Source organism: Bubalus kerabau, chromosome 23 (assembly GCF_029407905.1).
Source record: "Bubalus kerabau isolate K-KA32 ecotype Philippines breed swamp buffalo chromosome 23, PCC_UOA_SB_1v2, whole genome shotgun sequence".
NCBI classification, from domain to species: domain Eukaryota; kingdom Metazoa; phylum Chordata; class Mammalia; order Artiodactyla; family Bovidae; genus Bubalus; species Bubalus kerabau.
Genome location: NC_073646.1, coordinates 42,738,782 through 42,760,699, shown reverse-complemented (window position 1 = coordinate 42,760,699; position 21,918 = coordinate 42,738,782). Strand labels below are relative to the sequence as shown.

General features: G+C 62.1%; 2 protein-coding genes across 7 annotated transcripts in view; one reads left to right on the top strand and one right to left on the bottom strand.

Annotated features, from left to right (window-relative positions):
- C23H7orf50 (chromosome 23 C7orf50 homolog) overlaps nt 1–21,918 on the bottom strand; it is a 66,746-nt gene that overhangs the window by 13,123 nt on the left and 31,705 nt on the right. The window contains exon 1 of one of the 5 annotated variants that reach the window (XM_055562699.1): nt 45–1,010. The exons of the other annotated variants lie outside the window; for them this stretch is intronic. Within the exon in view, the coding sequence (XP_055418674.1) occupies nt 45–327 (283 nt within the window). The 5' untranslated portion in view covers nt 328–1,010. Of the gene's footprint in view, nt 1–44; nt 1,011–21,918 lie in introns of those variants that run through there. 5 annotated transcript variants of the gene reach the window in all.
- On the top strand, nt 7,354–20,290 carry GPR146 (G protein-coupled receptor 146). Of its 2 annotated transcripts, none has more exons than XM_055562691.1 (2): nt 7,354–7,457; nt 16,063–20,290. In XM_055562691.1, exon 2 carries the CDS (start codon nt 16,069–16,071, stop codon nt 17,062–17,064), a length of 996 nt encoding a protein of 331 aa, XP_055418666.1. In that variant the 5' UTR covers nt 7,354–7,457; nt 16,063–16,068; the 3' UTR covers nt 17,065–20,290. The 2 variants fall into 2 exon arrangements, with proteins under 2 accessions (XP_055418666.1, XP_055418667.1); XM_055562692.1 differs by lacking the exon at nt 7,354–7,457 and adding an exon at nt 7,490–14,813.

The following is a 21,918-nucleotide window of genomic DNA, read 5'->3' as shown; positions in this document are numbered from 1 at the left end:
CCCCAGCTTCAGGGAGGCCTTCTTGCCTCACCCACTGAACTCACCCTGGAGTCCTCTGATCAGTGTCTCGACCCCCATACTGTGAGCTGCCCGGGGGTGGGGATGTGTCTGCCCACCACCGGGACTGACAAAAAGCAGGTGCTCAGTGGAGGCTTGCAGAGTCGATGCTTGTAGGAACCCTGCCCCCGAGACAACACCGCAGGCCAGCCTTCCTAGTTGCCCGCGTGCGCTCTGGAGGCGGGGCTGGGTCCGGGGGCTGCTCGGGGACCCCCTGGCCTGAGGACACGCTGGCCCTGGCTGCTGAGGGTGCTGGCAGCCTTTCTTCATTCCCCCCGCTGTGCGCTGGCGGGTGTGGGCTTCCCGCTTTGGGCGTAGGTATCCCAGCTTCCCGGCCTGATAAGGATCTCCAAGGTCCAGAGCCAAGACTGCGTCTTTCTGTGCTCTTGCTCTTGGCCGTTTCCTCACCACCCAAGGCGGGTCCACACACAGGCGGGCTCGGTGGTGCTGGTGGGGGCAGGATCACAGAGGGCTGGGCCAGAGCTGGGTCGGGGGAGCAGAACAGAGGACTGGGCTCGCTGCTAGCCCAGCCTCGGTGTTCGGAGGTCTTGCCTTGGCGTTAGGAGGTCTCACCTCTGTGATCCTGTTCAATCCCTGGATGCGCGCATCGGTACTCGCGCTTTACGGAGAAGGAAACGGAGGCTTGGAAGTGTAAACAAGCAGTTGTCACAACCTCCGATTTCGTGGAATGGACTCCATTTGGGGTCTTCTGCACTTCCTGTGTCAGTCCTCTGACCCGAGAACCCCTGATCTGGTCTCCTCCTCCCACGGTCTTGTCCCGGTGACGCGAATGGGCCACTGTGGGAGACTGGGACAAAGACGAGAACAGAACGGGAAGAGCAGAGAGCTAGCCTGGGGTGGGGGAGGAGCTGGCAGAGGCCACCGAGGACACTGCACCCGGGGACGTGCGGTCCAGGAGGAGCTTTGTGCCCACTCCTCATCTCGCGCCCCCCCGTCACCTCCACTGTGCAGACAGGTCAAGGGTGTGCTGTGGGCCACGTCTGCCTGCTCCCTGTCCAGCCCCTTCGCAGGCCCTCCTCTGCCCAGGGTCCCTGCAGGGCCTCGCAGAGAGCAGGTGAAACTCATCCCCAGCAGGTGCTCCCGGTCGAGCTGCCCCCGGTTGCCCACCCCGAGCCCGTATCAGACAGCACAGGTGTGGCAACACTCATCACCACGGGGCTCACTGTAGGAACCCTGAGAGAAAAGGGCCTGTGTGGACCAGGTCCAGCTGGTGGAGTGGGATGGCATGGCCGGGAGGCCTGCCTACCGTGTGACTCTGGCAGAAGCACTGGGTCCACCCTGAGGGGCTCCAGAGACCCTCGAACCACCCCTCCAACTTGGCCCAGCAGATCCCAGTCAGGAAGGGTGGGTACACGCAGGCCTGGAAGCATTCCACAAATACTTGTTAAGCAACATCTTCACAGCAGATAGTCTAAGTGCTAAGGTTACTGTGAGGACCAGAACAGATGAAAATGCCTGTTACCTCAGACCAAGCTCCAGTCCCCTAGAACCCCCGTATTATACTCCTACCCACCCCAACCCCCTGTGATGGCATTAGGAGGTGGGGCCTTTGGGGGGTGATCAGATCGTGAGGGTGGGGGCCTCCTGAAGGGGATGGGTGCCCTCATGAGAGAGACCCATGGAGCTCCTCCCCGCTCCCTGCCATAAGGGGACACAGCGAGGAGATCTGGGACGAGAGCCCACCAGACGCCAAACCCGCCGGTGCCCTGATCTCGGACTCCAGCCTCCACAAGTGTGAGAAATAAACCTGCTATTTCTGAGCCACCCAGCCTATGGTATTCTGTGACGGCCTGAACCAAGACACCTGGCTGCAGGGAGGCTGCACTGGAAGGCTGTAACGTTAAGGAGGAAAATTAGGTGCAACAGACAGGGAGCGGGTTTATCTCCGTTCTGTAATTTAAAGCAATCGTAGGAGGACACAGGTCAAGGAAAACGGCGTCAGGAAGGTGACACTCGAGACTTGGAGGTGAGGGCACAGCGCGTGGATGTTTGGGGGAGAGGTGGCCCAGGCCAGGGGTGCAGCAAGCCCATATCCTGGCAGGGGTAGCGCACAGGGTCCCACGGGAGGCAGAGGAAAAGTCAGGATGGCTGGGGGCGTGGGGAGCTGGGACAGAACAACTCTGCCAAGCTGGAGTTCTAGAAGCGTGAAGGTGCCACCAAACCCTTCCCTCGAGGCAGTAAGAGTAAGCTTTCAAAACCAGGGTGCCAGTGCCCCAAGATCATGGGGCTCATTCTGAGTCATTAAGGAAAGAATAAATACGTCTGACACAGACATCATCAAGCAGACCATCTGGCTGATCTGATTGCGATTTCCCGGGCATGCCGCCTCACTGCCTCCCAGAACCAAGCCCTGGTGGAATCCACAGGAAATGCTACAGGGGGGTTGGAACACCCACTGGGACGCCCACAAGTTTCCACAGGCCTGCGTGGAGGCAGGTGGCGGGTGGGAACTGTGAGTGTGGGTGTGAGGGGAGCCCCAGCCCCCGGTGGGGTAGGGGAAGGGGAGCAGAGTCTACGAGAGGAGGAAGCAAAGTACTTCAGGAAGCTTCCGTGCGGCCGCCCACTAGCCCTGGCCATCACTAAAGTGACAAGTGATGGCAGGCCTGACTCCAGAAACCTGTGTCCAAGCCCAGATGGGTCCCTGGAATTCTATGAGACATTTAAAGAAGCGTCAACACCAATTACACAATCTCTTCCAGAAAATGGAAGCAAAGAAACCACTTCCCAATTTGCTCTATGAGGCCAATGTTCCCTTGATACCAAATCAGACAAAAATAGTACCAAAAAAAAAAAAGGGAAAGAAAAATATAGATGAAAATCTCATAAATACAAATGCAAAAACCGTATTCGGCAAAATATAAAAAGAATTATACACGATTACCAAGTGGGGCTTATTCCAGAGAATGCAGGCTGGTTTACTATCCAAAAATCAATCTATAAAGCTAAAGAAGATGGATCACATGACCGTGTCCACTGACACGGGAAAGCACATGGCACAATGCGAAACCCGCTCATGAGGTGCATTCTCAGAAAACCAGTAACAGAGGGGAGCTTCCTCGACGTGGCAAATAACACGCAGACTGGCCCCCTCCCCCGGCAGGCTGGGAACAGGGTGAGGAGACCATTCTTCCTGGCGCTATTCGACACAGCTCTACAAGTTCTAGCCTGTGCAATAAAGCAAGGAAGTAAAGTCAAAGGCGCTCAGACTGGAAAGGAAGAAACACAACTGCCTGTCTACAGGCAGGACGATGGCCAACACGGAGGACCCAAGGAGCCTGAACCTCTTTCTCTCCCTCCACATGTCCTATTACCGCAGCACCGTTTGTCGTCAAGACTCTCCACTGAAGCTCCTTTTTCCTCCTTTAACTTACTCTTGCACCTCTGTTAAAAATCAAGTTGCTGATACGGGGTAGCTTCTGGGTCGCTATTCAGATTCGTATCTCTCCCTCCATCAAACCATGCTGTCACTGCTTTTTTGTTTACCACTAACAAAGATTCATTTGGAAATTTCTAAACCTGCCAGAGTGGCACTTGCCAAGCCTTAGGGGCAACCTTAGGGGCACCATCCTTACCAAGCTCCCAGGGGCCACAACAGGCGCCCGCACCCTTCCCCGTCACCTCCCCCTGCTGCCCACCAAGCATGCACACCCACCCTTCAGACCCTGCCAGAGCACCAGGGGGCACTCTCCCTCTAGGAGGCATTACCCCTGGGCCCAAGAGCCAGGCTGGTGGCCCTCTGGCCTCCTGGATGATGGCAGGCAGAGCTGCTTGCATGGGGTTAGGAAAGAGAATGAGGAGGAAGAGGCACCAAGGAGGGCTCCCTGGAAAACCCCAACGTTACCACTGGCCCAAGGATAGGGAAACCAGCACAGGGCCGGGCCGGTGGGGACAGCGCCGCACTGCCATGGTGACCGTCAGACCCCGAGCGTTCATGTCTAACGCACAGAAACACAGCTGACTTTGTACGTTGCCTTGCGTCCTGAAATCCAGCGCGCAGCTCAGTGACGGATGGCCGTCCATCCCGGGCAAAAGGAGCGGGGCCAATGCGTGGGCAGCCAGCCTCAGTCCTGAGCCCAAGTTTTCCTGTGCAGGGGAGTCTGCCAGCTCCCCTCCCCCGACCACCTTCATTTTGACAGGTCCTAGGGGGCAAAAACGAAGACCCCCACCCGCTGTCCCCTAAGGCCTCAGTCAGGATCCTGGCATGGGGAGGACTGCCTTTCCCACGGGAAGCCAGGCTCTCTCCAGCCGGGTCCTTGCGGGGGCCCACCTACTGGGGGAAGGTCCTCTGGACACACAGACGGGAACACCTAAGAGCCAGAGAGGCCCCCCACCCCCCACCCGGCCGCCACCAGGTGGTCCTGGGGCTCCTGGGAGGGGCCGTGTCTTCCAGACCTAAGAAGCCACAAAGGCCATGCCAGTGCTGCTGAGCATGCAGGATGCCCATCAGCCTCAGGCCAGACAGAGCGCCGGGGCCAGGAGCCGCTGCTGACTCCTGGGCACCCCCAGAGCCTCGGCTCAGCACCTGCCTCGGGCCAGCCAGGGGCCCGCAGGGGCCGGGCCTGGTCAGCGCACTTACCTGTCAGAGCTGCTCGTCTCCCCACCCAGGTCCTCCCCACGGCTGGCGACCCACTGCCACAAGGACGGCGCTGGGGTGAGAAGCAGGTTACTGTAATGGCAACAGGGCCAAGGGGAGGGTGGGGGCCCCAGGGTTCTACAGCGGCCGTGACAGAGGGAGAGGCGCAGCGTGGGCCCACCCTCGGCGCTTCCCGTGTTAGGAATGGGGAGATCTGCTTCCAGGGAGGACAGAGAGGTGCCGACAGAGGCCGAATGGGACTGGACTTGGGTAGGGGGGTGGCGGCAGGTCATGCAGACCAGGGGTAGTGAGGCAGCTGCACCGACAGGGGGATGACCCAGGATGGCCACACAGACTCCTCGGGCCCAGCCGTTCACTCACGTTTACCCCCAGTCCCTCCAGGCCCGCCCGCCCCGGCTTCCTCATCGAAGTCGACTACAATGCCCCAGGCCTGAGCAACAAGACATTACAGCAACAGAGCCACAGAGATGTCAAAACACGTGACCTTTCCATACCCACACTCAGAACTCACCGGTGAACTTACACACTCCTTGCCCTTGACTCACATGTCACAGAGAATCACACTTCCCCATTGGTGTGCCATTTCTGAAAAGGTGCATCTTCAAAAGGAAGACCCTCCTGCCTCAACAGAGAGGGTGGCCCTGGCATCAGGTGGCCCTCAAGCCCCTGACCAGCAGCCCGGAGCCCCCGGTGTGCAGCCCCCCACGGTCACTGCTGCTGCAGGACAAGCGGGAGGGCCGGCTGCGCCTCCCATCCCACAGCAGAGCGCCGGGCTGCAGTCTCCCTTCATCCACAGTGTGGCGCACACTCAGGGCACCAGCCTTGTAAGCGCGGCCTGTGCGGCCACAATGGCAGAGGCCTGGGGTCTAGGAGCACAGGACGGCTCTTCTGGGGCATCACCAGAAACAGTGGGGAGGCCGACTCCATGTGGTTCTCAAAAGTCAACCCTAGATATGTAGCTGGAAACCCAGGGAGCAGGACCAGCTTCCCGCAGCTCTGCCCCCAGGATGGTGCAGCAGCCCAGGCGTTGGCCTGAGCCCCGGGAGCAGCAGGCAGCAGGCCACAGAGCTGAGCCCCACGGAGCGCGTTGACATTCCCAGCTACAGAACGCTGATCTGAGCCTGGCTGGAGGGTGGGTCCACTCTGAAGATCTCTGACACGCACAAACTCTGCCATTCTCCCTGGCCAGGAGCCTGCGTGGTGGAGGAAGGAAGTCTTTTCTCTGCAGATAAGGCAGTGGGGCGACCCAAGGCTTAGAGGGCCTGCTCTCCCCAGTTAGGATCACAGTTCTGCCAGGTGCAGAGCACCCCTGGCATCCTAGGGTCTCTGGCTTGGAATTCTGGGCTCCAAGGCTTTTCAGAAAAGGAGGTAACAACACTCCTTAATCGCATTGCTAGAAGGATCCAAAGGCCTAAGAAAGCAAAGACCACCTGGCTGCAAATTCTGGCTCCTCTCTGCTGTGTGACCTTGGGCACCCTGCCTAAGTTCTGAGCCTCGGTACAATTTAAAAAGAGGAGGGCACTGTCTTCCATCACAGTAAGGCATGGCTCCTCACTTTAACAACTCTAAGATCAACATGCTTCTTACAATGGACAGCATCAGACTGTTTCCTTGTCATGGTCCATAAAGTTCTGGTATGCGCAGCACTGATGGAGTTTCAGACTTGGTGAAATGTGGCTCATACACCTCGAAAGGCTGCTCTGAGGGCGCAGAACAGAAACCTGCGCCACCGGTCCCCCAAGGCTGGCAACCCACTGCCACAAGGACGGCGCTGGGGTGAGAAGCAGGTTACTGTAATGGCAACAGGGCCAAGGGGAGGGTGGGGGCCCCAGGGTTCTACAGCGGCCGTGACAGAGGGAGAGGCGACCTGGTCCCCTAGCTGACCCCCAGCTTCCCTCTCTGATCCGTGGTCAGGAAGCTGTCCTGTGAAGCCGGGTAATCTGAGGAGGGGCCTGAGCCCGGCAGGCAGGACCCAGGGCCAGCCTCGGCCGCGATGCTCATTTCCCTGCTCCGTCAACCCCTGGTCCCACAGAGAACCTGCGTTGGCGCTGCAACCCGCACACCTGGGTTGTCGGAAACCCATGTTCTTACCGCCGGAGCCAGAACGCGTTGCTAGGAGCAGTTACAGCACAAGCCTTATAGCAGGAAGCGACCTTGTTCCTGTCGCTTTCCCACACCTAATTACAGCAGCAGCTACGGAATTAGTTAGGCTGCAGACAGTGCACTGTCTCTTTAAATGGTTTTCCTGTGCCCCGTTGTTTATGAAGAAATTTCTCAAGCCAGGAAGTGAGGGGTGAGCGTGGAGCCAGCAAACACACTTGGGGCAGAGGAGCAGGTGCGCCTGGCAGGCCCCGATTACAACCTTCGAGGGCGGGGTGTCTGTCCCCTGCAGATTAGAGCGCGTCTGACTCAGCGAGCCGGCCCGCCCGCGGACCTCAGCCGAGCGCTCACCGGACCTTCGGCGGCCCGGGAGGCTGTCGGGGTGGGGGGACTCCGGGCGGGGCCCGGGGCAGGGCGGGTTCAGAGCCAGAGCCGAGCCAGAGCAGAGCCCGGGGTGGGCGGGTTCGGGGGCGGGGCCAGGGTGGAGCCCGGGGTGGGCGGGGCGGGGCCAGAGCGGAGCCGGGGCGAGAACGGGGCCCGGGGCGGGCTCGGGGGCGGGGCGGGCGCGGCGCGGTCACGTGTGTACACAGGCCCGCGCGGCGTGCGCGCCGTGAGCCCCGCCGCCTCCGGAGCCCGGAGCTGCCCGCTCCCGCGGCGACTGCGCGGCCCGCGGCCCAGCGAGCCGGTGAGTGGGCGCCGAACTCGGGGTGGGGGCGGTGGGCACACTCGGGGGCTCGGCCCGCGCGGGGAGCGGCGCGGGGACGCGGCGGCCGGGGGCTGGTTCTCCGCTCCGACTCCCGAGTCCCCTCGGCCCCGCCCGGGCGCTGTCCCCTCCCGTGGCTGCCCTCCAGCCGCGCGGCGCCCGGCCGGCCGGGCCGCTGCCCTGCGGTCATTCACCTGTCCGGGCCGCTGAGAGCCGCTAGCCGCGTAGGCGGTTCGGCAGCACCACAGGTTCCTCACATGTTCTGCGGGGGGCTGACCGCCTGCTTCTGGGTCTCGGTGGCTGTAACTTTCGTCCCTTTTATGATTACAAAATCTTGGGAATTTCTGGAACAGCATTTAAATGGAGATATCAAGTGTCCTAGGACACTTGATAAAAAACCCTGCGCCTGGAGGCTCCTTCAAAACTTGAGAAGGCAGTGCCCCAGCCTCAGAGCACCCATTGACCTGAGACAAGAAACCTAACACCAAGCTAAGGACAGGAGCACGGTGGCTGGGTTCTCAGTGGGGCACTGGTCCCGGCCATCTAACCAAGGTTTGGGGGGACAGAGGGTGAGTCGGGACCTGACAGGCTGTCCCCTCATTGCTGGATGCACACTCGCTTGGCAGCCCCAGGCCACCTGCCAACAACCAGCCCCACATCTTGGCAGAGCAGCGGCCCCCTCCTCCCCACTGTGTCTGCGGCACCTAGTGAGGCTGGCCTCGAGTCCCCAAGCGGCCAGCAGCCTGCTGGCCAGGCCTCTGCAGAAGCCAGAGTGTGGACACGATAACTGACCACGCTTCTGGGCTGCTCACACATAATGGGGACCAGACACTCTTGCCGTTTCAGCTGGGTCTTCACTGGGGCACCAGTCGCCACTGAGAGGAGACAGAGGCCCTAGCAATAACTATGCCCTGGGGACAGCCACATGCTCCCTGGCCTGCCGGGTCTGGCGCTCCAAACTGGAACCTGTGGTATCTTGCTAAATGAAGAAAGCCTCTAGAGATAACAGGCTTTTAAAAATCATAGCTCCCATCTGATGCACGCATACTGTGCCGAGTCATGGACAGGAAGCTGGGGCCAGGCCCTGCCCTTGCCCACTGCTGTCCTGCCGCCGTGGGGGTCACAGAAACACCCAGAGGAGAGGCGAGCCCAGCATTAGCATTGCATTGACTCGGGGCCCGTGGAACTCAGAAGCCCTGGCAGGTGGGTGACGGGAGAAGGCACGTATGTCCATTGGGCATGAGTGGTGGGGTTTTAGGCTAGGACGTAGAACGGCTTATCACTGTTTAGTCGCCAAGTCGTATCCCACTCTTCGCAACCCCCTGGCTACAACCTGCCAGGCTCCCTCTGTCCATGGGATTTCCCAGGCAAGAATCCTGGAGTGGGTATCCATTTCCTTCTCCAGGAGACATTCTCAACCCAGGGATCAAACCTGCATCTCCTGCCTTGACAGGCAGGTTCTTTACTGCTGAGCCGTCAGGAGAGCCCTCAGTCAGTTCAGTCGCTCAGTCCATCACCAACTCCCAGAGTTCACGCAAACTCACATCCATCAAGTCTGTGATGCCATCCAGCCATCTCATCCTCTGTCGTCCCCTTCTCCTCCTGCCCCCAATCCCTCCCGGCATCAGTCTTTTCCAGTGAGTCAACTCTTCGCATGAGGTGGCCAAAGGACTGGAGTTTCAGCTTTAGCATCACTAGCCCTAAACCTATTATAATGCTTAAACCTATTATATAGTGAAAGAGGGACAAACCTCCAAGGTCCCTGCCAGCAAATACGCATGTGTGACTCCAGGTGGGACGAGGGGCCAGCCACTTTCCAGGGCCTGAGAGGAAGGCGCTCCTTGGGGAGGCGGCAGCCACACCCTCCAGGCCCTGGGATGTCATCTGGGAACCTCAGCAAACAACTTGCCGCCCACCAGGCCGAGTCCTGGGGGTGGGGCTGCCGCCTCCTCAGCTCTCTCCAGGCTGCAGCCTCTCTGGCGCTTGGGCGGCAGCAGGTGTCCGTGGGGTCTCACAGGTGCTGCAGAACAGGGGGCCTCAGTGTAAGGCGTAAAAAGTGAATTTCAGTCTAATTTGAGATGCTAAAAATACAGTGCTGTCAAGGGGCAGAGTTCAGGTCCCTCCTCCACCCCCCAGGGACCTGTGGACAGAACCCCCTATGAGTAAGCAGCAGCACAGGGTGCAAAGGGCCGGGTGTCCTGTGCAGTCCCACAGGGGTCTCCTTCCTCCCACACACGTGGTGGGAGGGCAGAGAGCACACAGGAGTTTCCCAGGTTTAATTAGAGCCAAGGAAGCAACTGTTACTATTAGACCAAGTGTAAGGAGCAAAAATAACTGCTGGTTCCTCCCTTGGAAAGAACCACAGGCAGCGATAAGATCTGCGGCTCTGCTCCCAATGCTCCCCCAGGTAAGAGCACACCAGTTTCAGGCTGGGCAGGGGCCCGACTGGGTGCCAGCGGAGACGGGTCTGTTCTTAGTCTGTTTTCCCCTGATCGAGAGTACTGGAAGGAGCGGTAACCTCAAAATATTAGTCAGGGGACAATAAGAGAAAAAAGCCAAGGAACTAGTGCTCCACAAGCAGAGGAGAACACGGTCCCGAATCCTTCCAGGGAGAGCCTGGGGCCAGGGGCAGGCCAGGACCCAGCCGGCTGCTCCCCTGCCCGCAGCCCTTCCCCACCGGCGGGTGAGCCCGTTCTCTTCCCGGAAGAACCGGAGACGCCACCTGCTTCACGCTCATTGCTCTCTAATTCAGAACCTTAAAAAGCAACAGGCTACGAAAACCAAGACACCCCAAGTGTATAATGAACCGTTGCTTATCGCAGCCCAGGAAGGCGCAGCGTCTGTGATACCAATCAGTATGTGTAAGCACTCTACGTTGAAAACCGATGAAAACAACAGCTTTTCCGGAGTGTCTGGCTCCTCCAGCTGGATGTTAATTGTAGCTAGAGCCTCTGCCCATTATTGCAAAAGGAAATAAACACTCAGGAGTCATTTTCAAAGCGTTATGATGGCTCCGGAGCACTCAGTTGAAGTCCAGGCAAAGTACACAGTGGGTCTCCAGGACATCAGGCGGGCAGGCTGGGCCGGTGCCCACCAGGACACACTGCCCTGGCCTCAGGGCCCTGCGCCCACCTCCCAGTCTGGGCTCTGCCGGCCCTTCTGCCCGGTGGGTCCTCATGTTTGCCTTGGGGAAAGGCCTTGGAGGCCATCTCACAGGCTGCGGGACACCGGTCACAGAGCTCCCTCTTTGGGGTGCTCTGGGCAGGCGGGAACAGACAGGGTGCAGTGGGATGAGGTCAGCGACCTTGGAGGGGAGTTAGCTGGTGCTTCAGTTGGGCAGGCTGTGTGCACACAGGGCCACTGGGGAGCCCCTGCCCATCATGGCCCCCGCCCGCCGTTGCTCTGCTGAGCTCCTGGTCCCCCTCTTTCCATGGAGATCACAGGGCTGTAGCCCTGCGTTTGGGCAAGGCTTTTCATTGCCTGTGGACATTCACTTTTGAAGGGTTAGTTTATGCAGTTCTAGGCTTTTTTTTTTTTTTTAAAAAGGCCCAAGGAGAAAAGATGCTGACATCTGGCCTCAAAATACTTCCAGTAGCTAACCCATGCGTGCGGTCCTTGCTGGCAAGGAATGAAAGACAGGGCGCCTGTAAGCAGGGCGCCATTGGGGAGGACCCGCCCGGACCCCAAGGGGCTGGGAGCCCAGCTCAGCAAGCGCAGCTCCAGAGACTCGCTGTCTGTTCCTACAGCAGCCCTGGGGGCCCGGGGCCGCTGAGCTGTGGCAGGACCCCCCGCCCTCCACCCCCGTGAGAATCTGCCCTTGGCCTGGGCCCGCTCACACACTCTGCGCTCCCTCCCCCGTCTCCTCTCCCCACGCGGCAGCTGGCAGAGTCTGAGGGAGGCAGCACAGCAGCGCAAATGTGTGAGAGGCGAGGACCCGCCGTTCCACGCCCAGCACCAGGGAGGGACGCTCACCCCCTCACTCCATCCTCCTGACAGCCTGACCGGGGACCCAAGCCAGGCAGCTGCGGGCAGGGCGCCCGGGGAGGCTGGTCCTCAGTCCGTGGCCCGCGGATGGGAGCCCTCACCAGGCAGCGTGCGCCCCTCCCAAGGGGAGGTGTGAGTTGGGCCAGGGGGCACGATCAAGCTGCTTCCCCAGAGGACAAGAGCGTAAGAGCAGGCGGCCCTCAGTGCAGCGGGGCTTAGACATGCACCCCGTGGCCCAGTGTCCCCCCACGGGCACCCAGCCTGCATGCCACCCCCTCCCCCTGGCCTGCCATCAGCCCCCACCGTGTCCCCCATCCCCATCACCAACGCGCGGGGGGTGGAGGGGGCGGGGGCTGCCTCACTGCCACCCTAGCACCCAGCTCAGAGTCCTGGGCACGGAGCAGAGGCTGGCCCGTAGGCTCATCTGCCCTGTGGCCCGGCCGCCCACCAGCCGCTCTCCAGGCCGTGTGCTGCAAGGCCGTCTGCCCAGCGTGCCGGCTTGGGTCAGTGTGGCCGGCACCCATGCAGGCACCAAGGAGGACACATCGCGTCCTGGGAGCTCCTGGTTAGGTCCATAGTGGAGCAGGGGGCCCCCTCCCCGATGCCACGGCAGTGCCACTAGCCTGCACTCACGTCAGGGTCCACCTGGGAGTCAGGTGCCCTCCCCAGGTGGGGCACCCTCTGCTCTGCCAGGCTGGCCGCACTCCCCTCTTCAGTCCACTGCTGGCCCTAGGCGGGAACCACCCTGGCGCAAGGCTGTGAAGACATCTCCACTCCCTGGAACAAGACCATCCGGAAGTTGGCCGCGTGGCAGTCACCCGGGGCCAGGCAGGGCCACTGCCCCAGGAGTGTGATCAGAGAGAACAGACAGAACTCTCAAAGAGTGGGGGTTGCAAATCACCTTCAGGTCAAGTTAATCCCCTTGGGAGAGACCAGATGTGGTGACCGCCGGACTACCTCGACAACCAAGGAGCAAGCCAGGATGCTGGAGCCCACCAGCCCTCCCACCCCGGGCCACTCAACGTCAGGGCTGGGCAGTCCTGCTGCTGGCATCGCTGCGAGACCACGGCCACAGGCCTACACGTGCCAGGCGCGCCCCTGCTCCGTGGACAAAGGCTGGTTGCAGGCCTGGCTGGGCATGCCCGCCACAGAAGAGGGGTGCCCACGGGTGAGGGTCCGAGAGTGAGGGGATATGTCTTCAGCCAGATGAGCATACCTGTATGTTCCCTGGGCCTGGCAGAGGGGGACAGAAGGCCTGGGGGGAGGCGCGGACCCGGCTGGGCAGAGGCAGGGCTGAGGGTGGGCGGGAGGTCAAGGCCCCCTGACACCCTGTCGGATGATGGGGCCCTGGACAGCACCTGGTGGGCGCTGCTGTAGGGAGGCGTGAAGGAGGGCCAAGAGGTCCGGGAGGCCCAACCAAGCACGGCAGGAAGGCGGCCACGCCAGCCAGGGCGCCTACAGGCAGGTCTGCAGAGGCATGTGTCCAGCGGGTGGGCAGTGGGCAAGGGTGCTGGTGGGAGGGGCAGGCGGGGTGCATTAGAGGGCAGGCTGGGAGCCAGGAGGCCCGCGCACGGCAGTGGGCAGCTCTGACTGGTGTCATCAGGACGGCCCCAGGGCAGGGTGACAGGACCAGAATGGACAAGGCCGCTGGGCTCCTGGCCCCTCCTGCCCCTGGGGCCGTCCTGACGACACCAGTCAGAGCTGCAGCGGGTGACGGGCAGCCACAGGCGGTGTCATCAGCCCTGCTACGCAGGGACAGTGAGGGCCCGTGGCGCCAGGGGGCAGGGCCCAGCCACTGAGGGCCCACCTGGCCTTGCCTCCCGCCCCTGGGAGGGCCAGGACCACAGAGGGCCCTGCCTGGAATCCTGGTCTCTGGCCACCATCCAACTTCCCCTTTCTCAGGAAGGAAGTGAACAGAGCTGGTAACTGGAAAGACAGCCCAGCCCAGCCCAGCCGGAGCCAGTGTGGAGGGTGGGGCCACCATTGTTCTCAGGCCCCCTCCTCACGGGGCCTAGGAGGAGGGGAGCCTGTTCCCAGACTCCTGCACCGCAGAGCCAGAGCACAAAGGGAAGCGGGGGTGGGGACCCACAGGGCAGCACAGGCACCCGGACATGGAGGGACGCCAGCGAGAGGCCTCGCGCTTTGACCAGCTGCCCCGCAGCCGGGATGGGCAGACAGTCCCAAAGTGACCGCTGCTGATGGCAAGTCTGGGGGTGCTGGGCGCAGGTGCTGCTCCGGGTTCCCAAGAGCCCATGGGCGCCACCCGCTCCAGCAAGCATCTCAGTGCCTCGTCCCCTCCACATCGGCAGTCTGCCTCCTGCCCTTCTCACCCACACCCCCAGGCGTGACACCTAGAGGCGAGGGGCCTCTGGGAAGAACACGGGGACAAAAAGCTAAGACAGGCTGAAAGCAAGGAAACCGCCACCTTTAGCGCGTGAGCTGCATCTGAACTCAGACGTGTCCTCACTGCGGAGGCCGACAGGACACGCACAGAGCTGTCTAGTTTGTGGGCAGGGTTTCCAAGTTCTGTGTGTATGAGCTGCCAGGACACAGCAGCTCGGGTGGGTTTTTGATCTAAACTCAGCGCTGACCGCTGACACGCACAGCCCCTCTCGGGTCAACCAAGCTGGCCACTTAAGCACCTGAGCTCTTGAAAAAAGTTCTGAGCTGATTTGCTCCGCGTGACCGCCTCCCAAGGACCGCGCGGGTCTCCAGCGGGGCAGGGCCCCTGCCAGCACGTCCCCCGCTTCCCTCGGCCCAGGAGCCCATGGGGCCCTTTCCACTGCCCACCCGACATCGCAGAGGGCCACCCTTCCGTCCTCAGCCTACCCTGGCAGAACCTGCCCTCCAGTGGATGGAGACCCCCAGGAGGGGCAGACGCACCAGGAGACCCCCCAGTCGGGCCTCCGGGGAGCCCGTGGGCAGGGTGCCCTTCCTGTGTGCCGGCCCTTCCCGACACAACCCTCAAGGCTCCAAACTGGCTGTAAACAGGAGGCGCAGCTGCTGCCTGCAGAGGACGGGCACCGCGAGAACCAGGCGGCAGACACGCACAGCGCCCCCACACGGGTGTGCGCGTGCGCACCCACGCCTCGCGGAGGAGCACGCCTCGCGGAGGAGCACGCCTCGCGGAGGAGCACGCCGCGCCGGCAAACAAGACCGGAGAGAGCGGGGCCAGCGCGGCAGAAGCGGAGGGACTGAGGCCCGGGGCCGGAGCCGGGCGAGGCGGCCAAGCGGGGGCTGGGTCTCGGGCTGGTCAGGTACCGACAGGATGCTCTGTGGACCAGCGTCCCGGCCCAACACTGCCCAGGCCTCCGCTCAGCGTGCAGGAGCCCGCTGGCCTTCGGGAGGGAAACGGTAAGCGGATCGACTAGAAGAGGATGGACGAGGGCTCCGAGGACCCCTCAGGCCCGGCCCTGCCTGGGGCTCCTTCCCGCACCCTGGACCCCAGGTCTGGGAGAGGGACCCGAGTCCCTGCGGCGACTGAGACTAGACGCCCTGCCCTGGAGGTGATGAAGCCGGCAGGCAGCCGGCGCTCAGCAGTCCCGCCCCCGGCCTTCGGCTGCTACCTCAGCAGCTCGTTAAGATACAGACACCCCCGAGGCTCCTGCCTGACCCCTCCGTGTCTGGCGGGGGTGGAGGGGGGTGGGGGGAGTCGCAGGCACACACCTTGAAGGCGGGCGCCTGCTCCGTCGCGTTGGCTGGCAAACAATCACCTGGGGAGGTCACATGTCATTCCCCCTGTGCCCCCCACGCTAGGCTCGCTCCCGCGGGGTTGGGGCCTGGCCACTTAAGGGCAGGCGGGGCCTCCCTCGCCCCTGGACCTGGGAGGCCAGGGTCTGCCCCAGAGGGTTGCTGGCCTCGCTCTGAGAGCAGGAGGCCCAATGAGCTCAGGACACATGGTGTGGAGAGTCGTTCCCCCCTCCCCCCGCGGGACTCGCGTTTCTCAAGAAAGTCTGTCCTTCCCTCACCACCAAGACGCCTCCACCCGCCAAGGCCCACCCAGACCTTAGCGCCCGCCTGCCCCGACCCTGCCAGACTGGGAGGTAGAGGACCGGAAGGACGCCAGGCGCACGTGCACACCACCTCCGGCCCCTCCCCAGGGCTCCAGTGGCAGCTGGTCTTCACGACATGGGTCCCAGTGCCCTGGCACGGCACACCAGCGCTGCCCAGGCGGCGCGAGGGAGGCGGGTTGCTGGGCACAGACGGCAGTGGGGTGGAGGGCGGTGTCATAGGATTCCGCAGTCAGTGCAGGTAAGGAAGGATGCGCCCAGCAGGGCTGCCGCAGCCTCAGGAAGGCTGAGGTTCCCGCGAGGGGGGCCGCGGGGCCAGGCCTGGGGTCCACCCCCAGTGCCCCAGGTCTCCTACAGGCTTTTCTCACGTGGCCCAGGCGCCACAAGGTGGCAGCAGGCGCCTTACGGTTCCAGGGTTGTGGGTTTCCCTGCAAACAGGGTCAAGGAGGCCAGCGAGGCTTTTAAAGCCCTCACAGCTTCTAGCGATGACGCCTTCGGTCGCAGAAAACACGCACAGCCCCGTTTCCGGCCGGCCTCGGGGGCCGGGGGCCGGGCTGTGGTCGCCAAGGACTCACGCGCTGCTCTTCCCACAGCCCGCCATGTGGAGCTGCCCGCTCAACGGCACGGACGGCGAGGACCCGCTGCCCTGCCTGCACGTCCAGAGAGCGCTGTCCGCGCTGTCGCTGCTCTACCTGTTGGGCGGTGTCCCCCTCGGCCTGGGCTACAACGCGCTTCTGCTGCTGGCCAACCTGCACGACCCGGGCAGCATGACCATGCCCGACGTCTACTTTGCCAACATGGCGGCGGCCGGGCTGCTGCTCTGCGCCCTGGCGCCCGCGCACCTGCTGGGCCCTGGCGCAGCCGGCGGGGCCGCCTGGGACCTGGGCAGCGAGGTGCACGTCTCGCTGCTGGTGCTGTTCAACGTGGCGGCGCTAGTGACGCTGTACTCCACGGCCCTGCTGGGCCTGGACTGCTACATCGAGCGCGCGCTGCCGCGCACCTACATGTCCAGCGTCTACAACACCCGGCACGTGTGCGGCTTCGTCTGGGGCGGCGCCCTGCTCGCCGGCTTCTCCTCCCTGCTCTTCCACATCTGCAGCCACGTGGCCGCGCGGCTGGTGGAGTGCTCCCGAATGCGGGACGCGGCGGCGGCCGACGCCATCATGCTGCTCGTCGGCTACCTGGTACCTGGCCTGGCCGCGCTCTACGCGCTTGCGCTCCTGGTGCGGGTCCGCAAGGAGGACACGCCGCTCGACCGGGACGCGGGCCGCCCGGACCCCTCGGCGCACAGGCTGCTGGTGGCCACCGTGTGCGCGCAGTTCGGGCTCTGGACGCCCCATTACCTGATGCTCCTGGGGCGCACGGTCCTGGCGGCGCGGGGGAAGCCACTGGATGGGCACCACGTGGGGACGCTGCTCCTCGCCAAGGACCTGTCCAGGTTCCTGGCCTTCGCCAGCAGCGCTGTGGTGCCGCTTCTGTACCGCCACATCGATAGAAACTTCCCCGGCAAGCTGCGGCGACTGATGAATAAACTGCGCCGTGGGCACCAGAACTGTTCCCCAGACCAAGCAGGGGCGCAGCCGGTGACGGCATAGATGCTGCTCCACGGGCACCACCAGGGTGGGGCGGGCCGCACTGGCCGGAAGCACAACGCACAGTGACCAGTCTGGTGCCCGAGGCTCGCTCCCTCCTCCCAGGTCAGGCATCCAGGCCACGATGCTGACTCCAGCCCCTGCTCCCTCGCCCCTGGAGACGAGGCAGAAACGGGCGCAGCCCCTTGGAGTTCCCCAGGGGCCCGGTGTGAGGATGAGCCGTGTCCTCGGTGCCTGGCTGCCCTCGGGTGTGCTTGCCTCCTGCACCCACCTTTCAGGTCCAAGCCCGCAACAGCCTGCTTACCCTCGGCCTCAAACGAAGTAATGAAAACCTAACGCCAGTATTTATAACTTTGTACTGTTAAAATACTAGCCCTCCCCCCTTTTGTTTTGTTTATGAGGAGACGTTTGATAGGAAAGTCAGAAGGTATTAAAATGAAGGAAACGCAAACCCACTCAGGTGGCGAGCCTCGCGGCCGCGGGGCACAACAGAACTGCAAGCTTCCGGGGACATGCAGGCGTGGCAGGAGGGGCTGGATGGGGCGTCTGCGGCCGCCAGGTGTGCCCCCGCTGGCGCTGGTCCAGTGAGGGTCTGTCCTGAATGACTCCCAAAAGTGTGCACAAAAGTTGAGTGTCAATAAGGCGAAGGGAGGAAAATGCTCTTAGGATTTCTAACCCCAAAGCCGACGGGCCTGCCCACAGGAAACACGGATCTGGGCAGGCGGGCTCACGGGGCTGCAGAGCCCACCCACCACCCTTCGCCCTCTCCCGCACCCTGCCTTCTGTCAGTGTCAGCTGTTAGGGACGCGGGGGCGCCTCCCTTTCCACTCCCCACGTCTTCACGAAGAAATCACAGCCCCTCACCCCAACCCTGTTCTGAACCCGAAAACGCCCTAAAAGCAAAGGTCTGTTTCTGAAGGCTGCAGTCCCTGTAGGACGCCTTTCAGACGAAAGACATACGCGATGCTGGGCACCGCCCCCGCCCGGCTGCTGCCGTAAACACTCGCGGTGTGCTCACTGACCGCCAGCTGCCCCAGGGCCAGGCTGCTCTTCTCGGCGATGTCTGTTGGGGGAACGGCCCCACGTGGCCCCAGTCTCTTGGGAAGTCGAGCCGAGAGTCAGGTGCGTGCTTTTCTACCTGCAGACTGACTTCCCTCCAGGCTGATGGCCTGTACAGAACTACAGACACGCTGGACTCTGGGGCTGCAGTAAGCCTTGGGGGATGGAGCAGCAGGAATCGGTGGTCTCTGGGTGCTCCTGGCAGTGACGAGCACAGATGCCCGCCAGCCGCTCCAGGGCCCCAGGGCCTGGTGGGAGCTCTCCTCAAATTCCCAGGGCCTCAGGCGGATGCCCCCCGCTCCCCCAGCATGTCCCCCGACAGAGATCCCAAGACAGCAGCAGCCGTGCCGAGGGGTGATGGGTGCCCTCCTCAGGGTCCCGGAGCCAGTAGAGAGAAGCGGCTCTTCCTCCCGCACCAGGGGCTCCTTGGAGAAGGGGAGCCCCCAGGGCCCAGATCCCTGTCCACGGCCCCACCCCTCAGCCCAGCTGGTTTCCCCCACACAGTGCAGGGGGCCTAAAATCACTTTTTATTTCGGTTTCTCAGTGGCTTTGGTTGAAAGCTGGCTGGTCTCTGGGGACCTCTGGGGGGAGGGTGTCATACGGTAGCAGCCACAGGTTTCTGTCCCGCGTCCACCTCTACTGATGGCAGAGGATGAGCCGGGGGTCTCAGGTGCAGGCCCCGCCACTGCTGCTGCTGCGTCCTGAACCCCCTCTGCCCCTGACCAAGAAGCAAGCCCACCTTCGCCTCAGCCACTAGCACCATAGCTACTTTCCATGGACGTTGGCTTGGCGATCTCGTGCTGCACTCCGGTCACTTCTTGCTGCCCCAGTATGTTTGATTCCTAGTACTCCTGCCACAGTTGCTAAAAAAATTGAATGAATTTTGAACCATTTCAATGAGATCAGGCAGGTTCGGGGTTGTATGGGTACACAGACTTGAGGCATTTAGAAGAAAATGAGGAGCTACTTGGAAAATATCAAGGTAGACCCTGCACTCTGTCCTTTTTTAAAAAAAAAAAAAAACTCTGTTAGTATGTATATATTTTGACTGTGTGGCATGTGGGATCTTAGTGCCCGACCAGGGATTAAACCCACAGCCCCTGCATTGGAAACACAGAGTCTTAACCACTGGACCACCAGGAAGTCCCTGAATGTGGTTTTAATGATATTATTTTTGTCAATAGACAAACTCACCTACCTTGCCATGCTTCATTACTCAGGATCCCCAAAGGTGAATTTAACCTTGGGTTTATTTCATGAAGGTTATAAAACTTATTGTAAGAAACTGGGTCTTTTACTAATTGTGGCAAATGTTACCAAGAAGTCAGGACTTCCCTGGTAGCACAGTGGGTAGGAATCCTCCTGGCAATGCAGGAGACATGGGTTCGATCCCTGGTCCGGGACGATCCCACGTGCTGCGGAGCCCCTGAGTCCGTGGCCACAACTACTGAGCGCCTGCTCTGCAACCGGCAAGCCGGAATTCCTGAGCCCTCGTGCTGCGCCTACTGGAGCCTGTGCGCCTGCAGCCCGTGCTTGGCGACAAGGGAAGGCCCCACGGTGAGGGGCCCATGCACCGCAACCGGGGAGTGGCCCTGCTCACCAACACTAGGGAAAAACCTGTGTGCGGCAGCAAAGGCCCAGCGCAGCCAAGACTTTAATAATTTTTTAATTAAAAAACTCAAACATTTGTTTCTTTATAAAAAGGACCCGACAAAGGACAAACCAGGAATAAGTCATTAAGGTGCTAAATTACACATCAAGTTCTTGAAGTTAAAAATCAGTCGGGAAATGTGGGGGCCTTCTCATTTCTAACCCGTTACATCTGCCCAGATGGTTTGAATTTACTGGTGTGTCTTAGAAACTGGGGAAGAAAACCCACGCGTTTGAAGATTAAATTACTTGATACCTATTAGCCAATTTCTGGATTCTAATGTGTGTGTTTCTTGGGGTGTGTGACATGTCAGCTAAACAGCACACAGAGGTATAACAAAACAAGTCTTTCCCCTCATGAGTTAAAAAAACTCCAGCCTTTTTGGTTACACCGTGGCTCCTCTGTACTGGTCAGGGCTGACCCTGCACCACGCGGCTCTTAAGTCCTACGCGGATAAACCCCGAGCTGTCCGAGGGCCCATGGTGTGTCCACGGGGCTGGTGGTGGGTGGGTCCCACACACCCGCGGGGGCCAGGGCTCCGGGAGGCGGGGGGCTGCTCACACAGCCGTGCATTCCGTCAACACTGTTCGTGTGGGACACAGAACTGGGCACTTCCTTTCCACGTGTAGGTTTCCCAGCTGTTCCATGGGGGGGCGGGGGCGGGGGCGCACTGCCAAACCGCCGGCACCCGCCGCCCCGAGAGCCACGAGGCAGGAAGCCGATGGGATTCGGATTCCAAGCGGGCTAACGGGCGGCTCAGTGACCGCGGGCACGGAGCGGGCGAGTTCGCGCGGCGCCCTCCGGTGGCCACCGTGGCCCTCCACCTGCGCGCAAGGCGGCGGCTGCCAGCGCGCGGCGCCGACTCCCGAGGAGGCCTCGCCACTCACGCGTCTCGTCCAGGGGTTTCCTTCAGAAGCCGAGTTGAGCGGACGCCCTGGCCCAGGATCCTCAGGGCCTCAGAGACCACAGCAAATCCTGCCTTTATAAGACAGGCCCCCAGGGCGGGCCGTGGAGGCGCGCCCGGCCTCCGGGCGCTGCACGGCATGCACATGCACAGCCCAGGGGCACTGAACCCACAGACGCGGTGAGGCTCTCAGGAGGCAGCCGGCTCCGCGCACAGTCTCTGACCCCCAGTCGCCTCACGTAACGCAGCGCACCGCTCGCTGGGCAGAGGAGCAGAGCACGTCAGGAAGGCCAGGAAGGCAACCGCGGGCGTTATCCCACCCAGGAGGGGACCGCACGGCCCGCCCTGCCGCCTCCGCAGCCCCAGGGCCCGGCCCGCCCGGGGAGTGCAGGGCCGTGACACGACCCCCCGACCGCCCCCCACCCCGTCCCCGCCCCCCGCTCTGCCGCCGTGCAGTTGGACGGGGACACGTGCCTCACCCGGGCCCTCAGCCGCCACAGGGGCCCGCAGTGGACACACCCGCAGGCAGCAAGGCCCTAAGAAGCCAGTTCTGCCGGCGGGCACAAAAGGGGCAAGGGGCCAGCCAAGAGCAAAGGGCTAGGCCGCCGGGTGCTCCCCCACGCCAGCAGGCTGGTGGGACAGGCGCTGGGCTCAAGGTTACACCCCCGATTGCTGAGGCCCGTCAGAACACACAGCCGGCGAGGGCAGTAGAATCTGAGCTGGCGGAGGCCAAAGGGCAGCGCGGTGACAAAGCACTCGCAGGAGAGGGGGCGCCCCCCTATAGGCAAGCAGAGGGGACGCAGAACCACTGGGACAAGCGGACAGCAAAGGTTCGTGCTCAGGACTGTCAGACAAAACCCAGAGACAAGAGCCCACGGGAGGGGTGGGGGGTAGCTAGCGCCCACAAAGATGTCCGCAGGACTCGGGGGCGCCCCCAGCCGGACACGAGCCTCCCCCGCGCAGACGCGGGTCTGGAAGGAAGCAGGGCAGGCCCCAAGAAGCTGGAGAAGACTCAGCAAGCCGGGACGCCGCCCACCCACGCCCCACACAGACCACCAGCCTTCTAGCCCCAGGAAGCAGTCCTGGTGAGCAGGGCCGGCTTCCTAGACCCTCTCAGGGCTATTTCAGGAGCCGCAGTGGAGAGCCACACAGGGCCCGGGCTGCCAAAGCCCTCAGGGGACCCTGAGGCTGGACCTTGGCAGCCCTTTTGCAAGGCTGAGGGAGGGGCCCCAGAAGGCCCAGT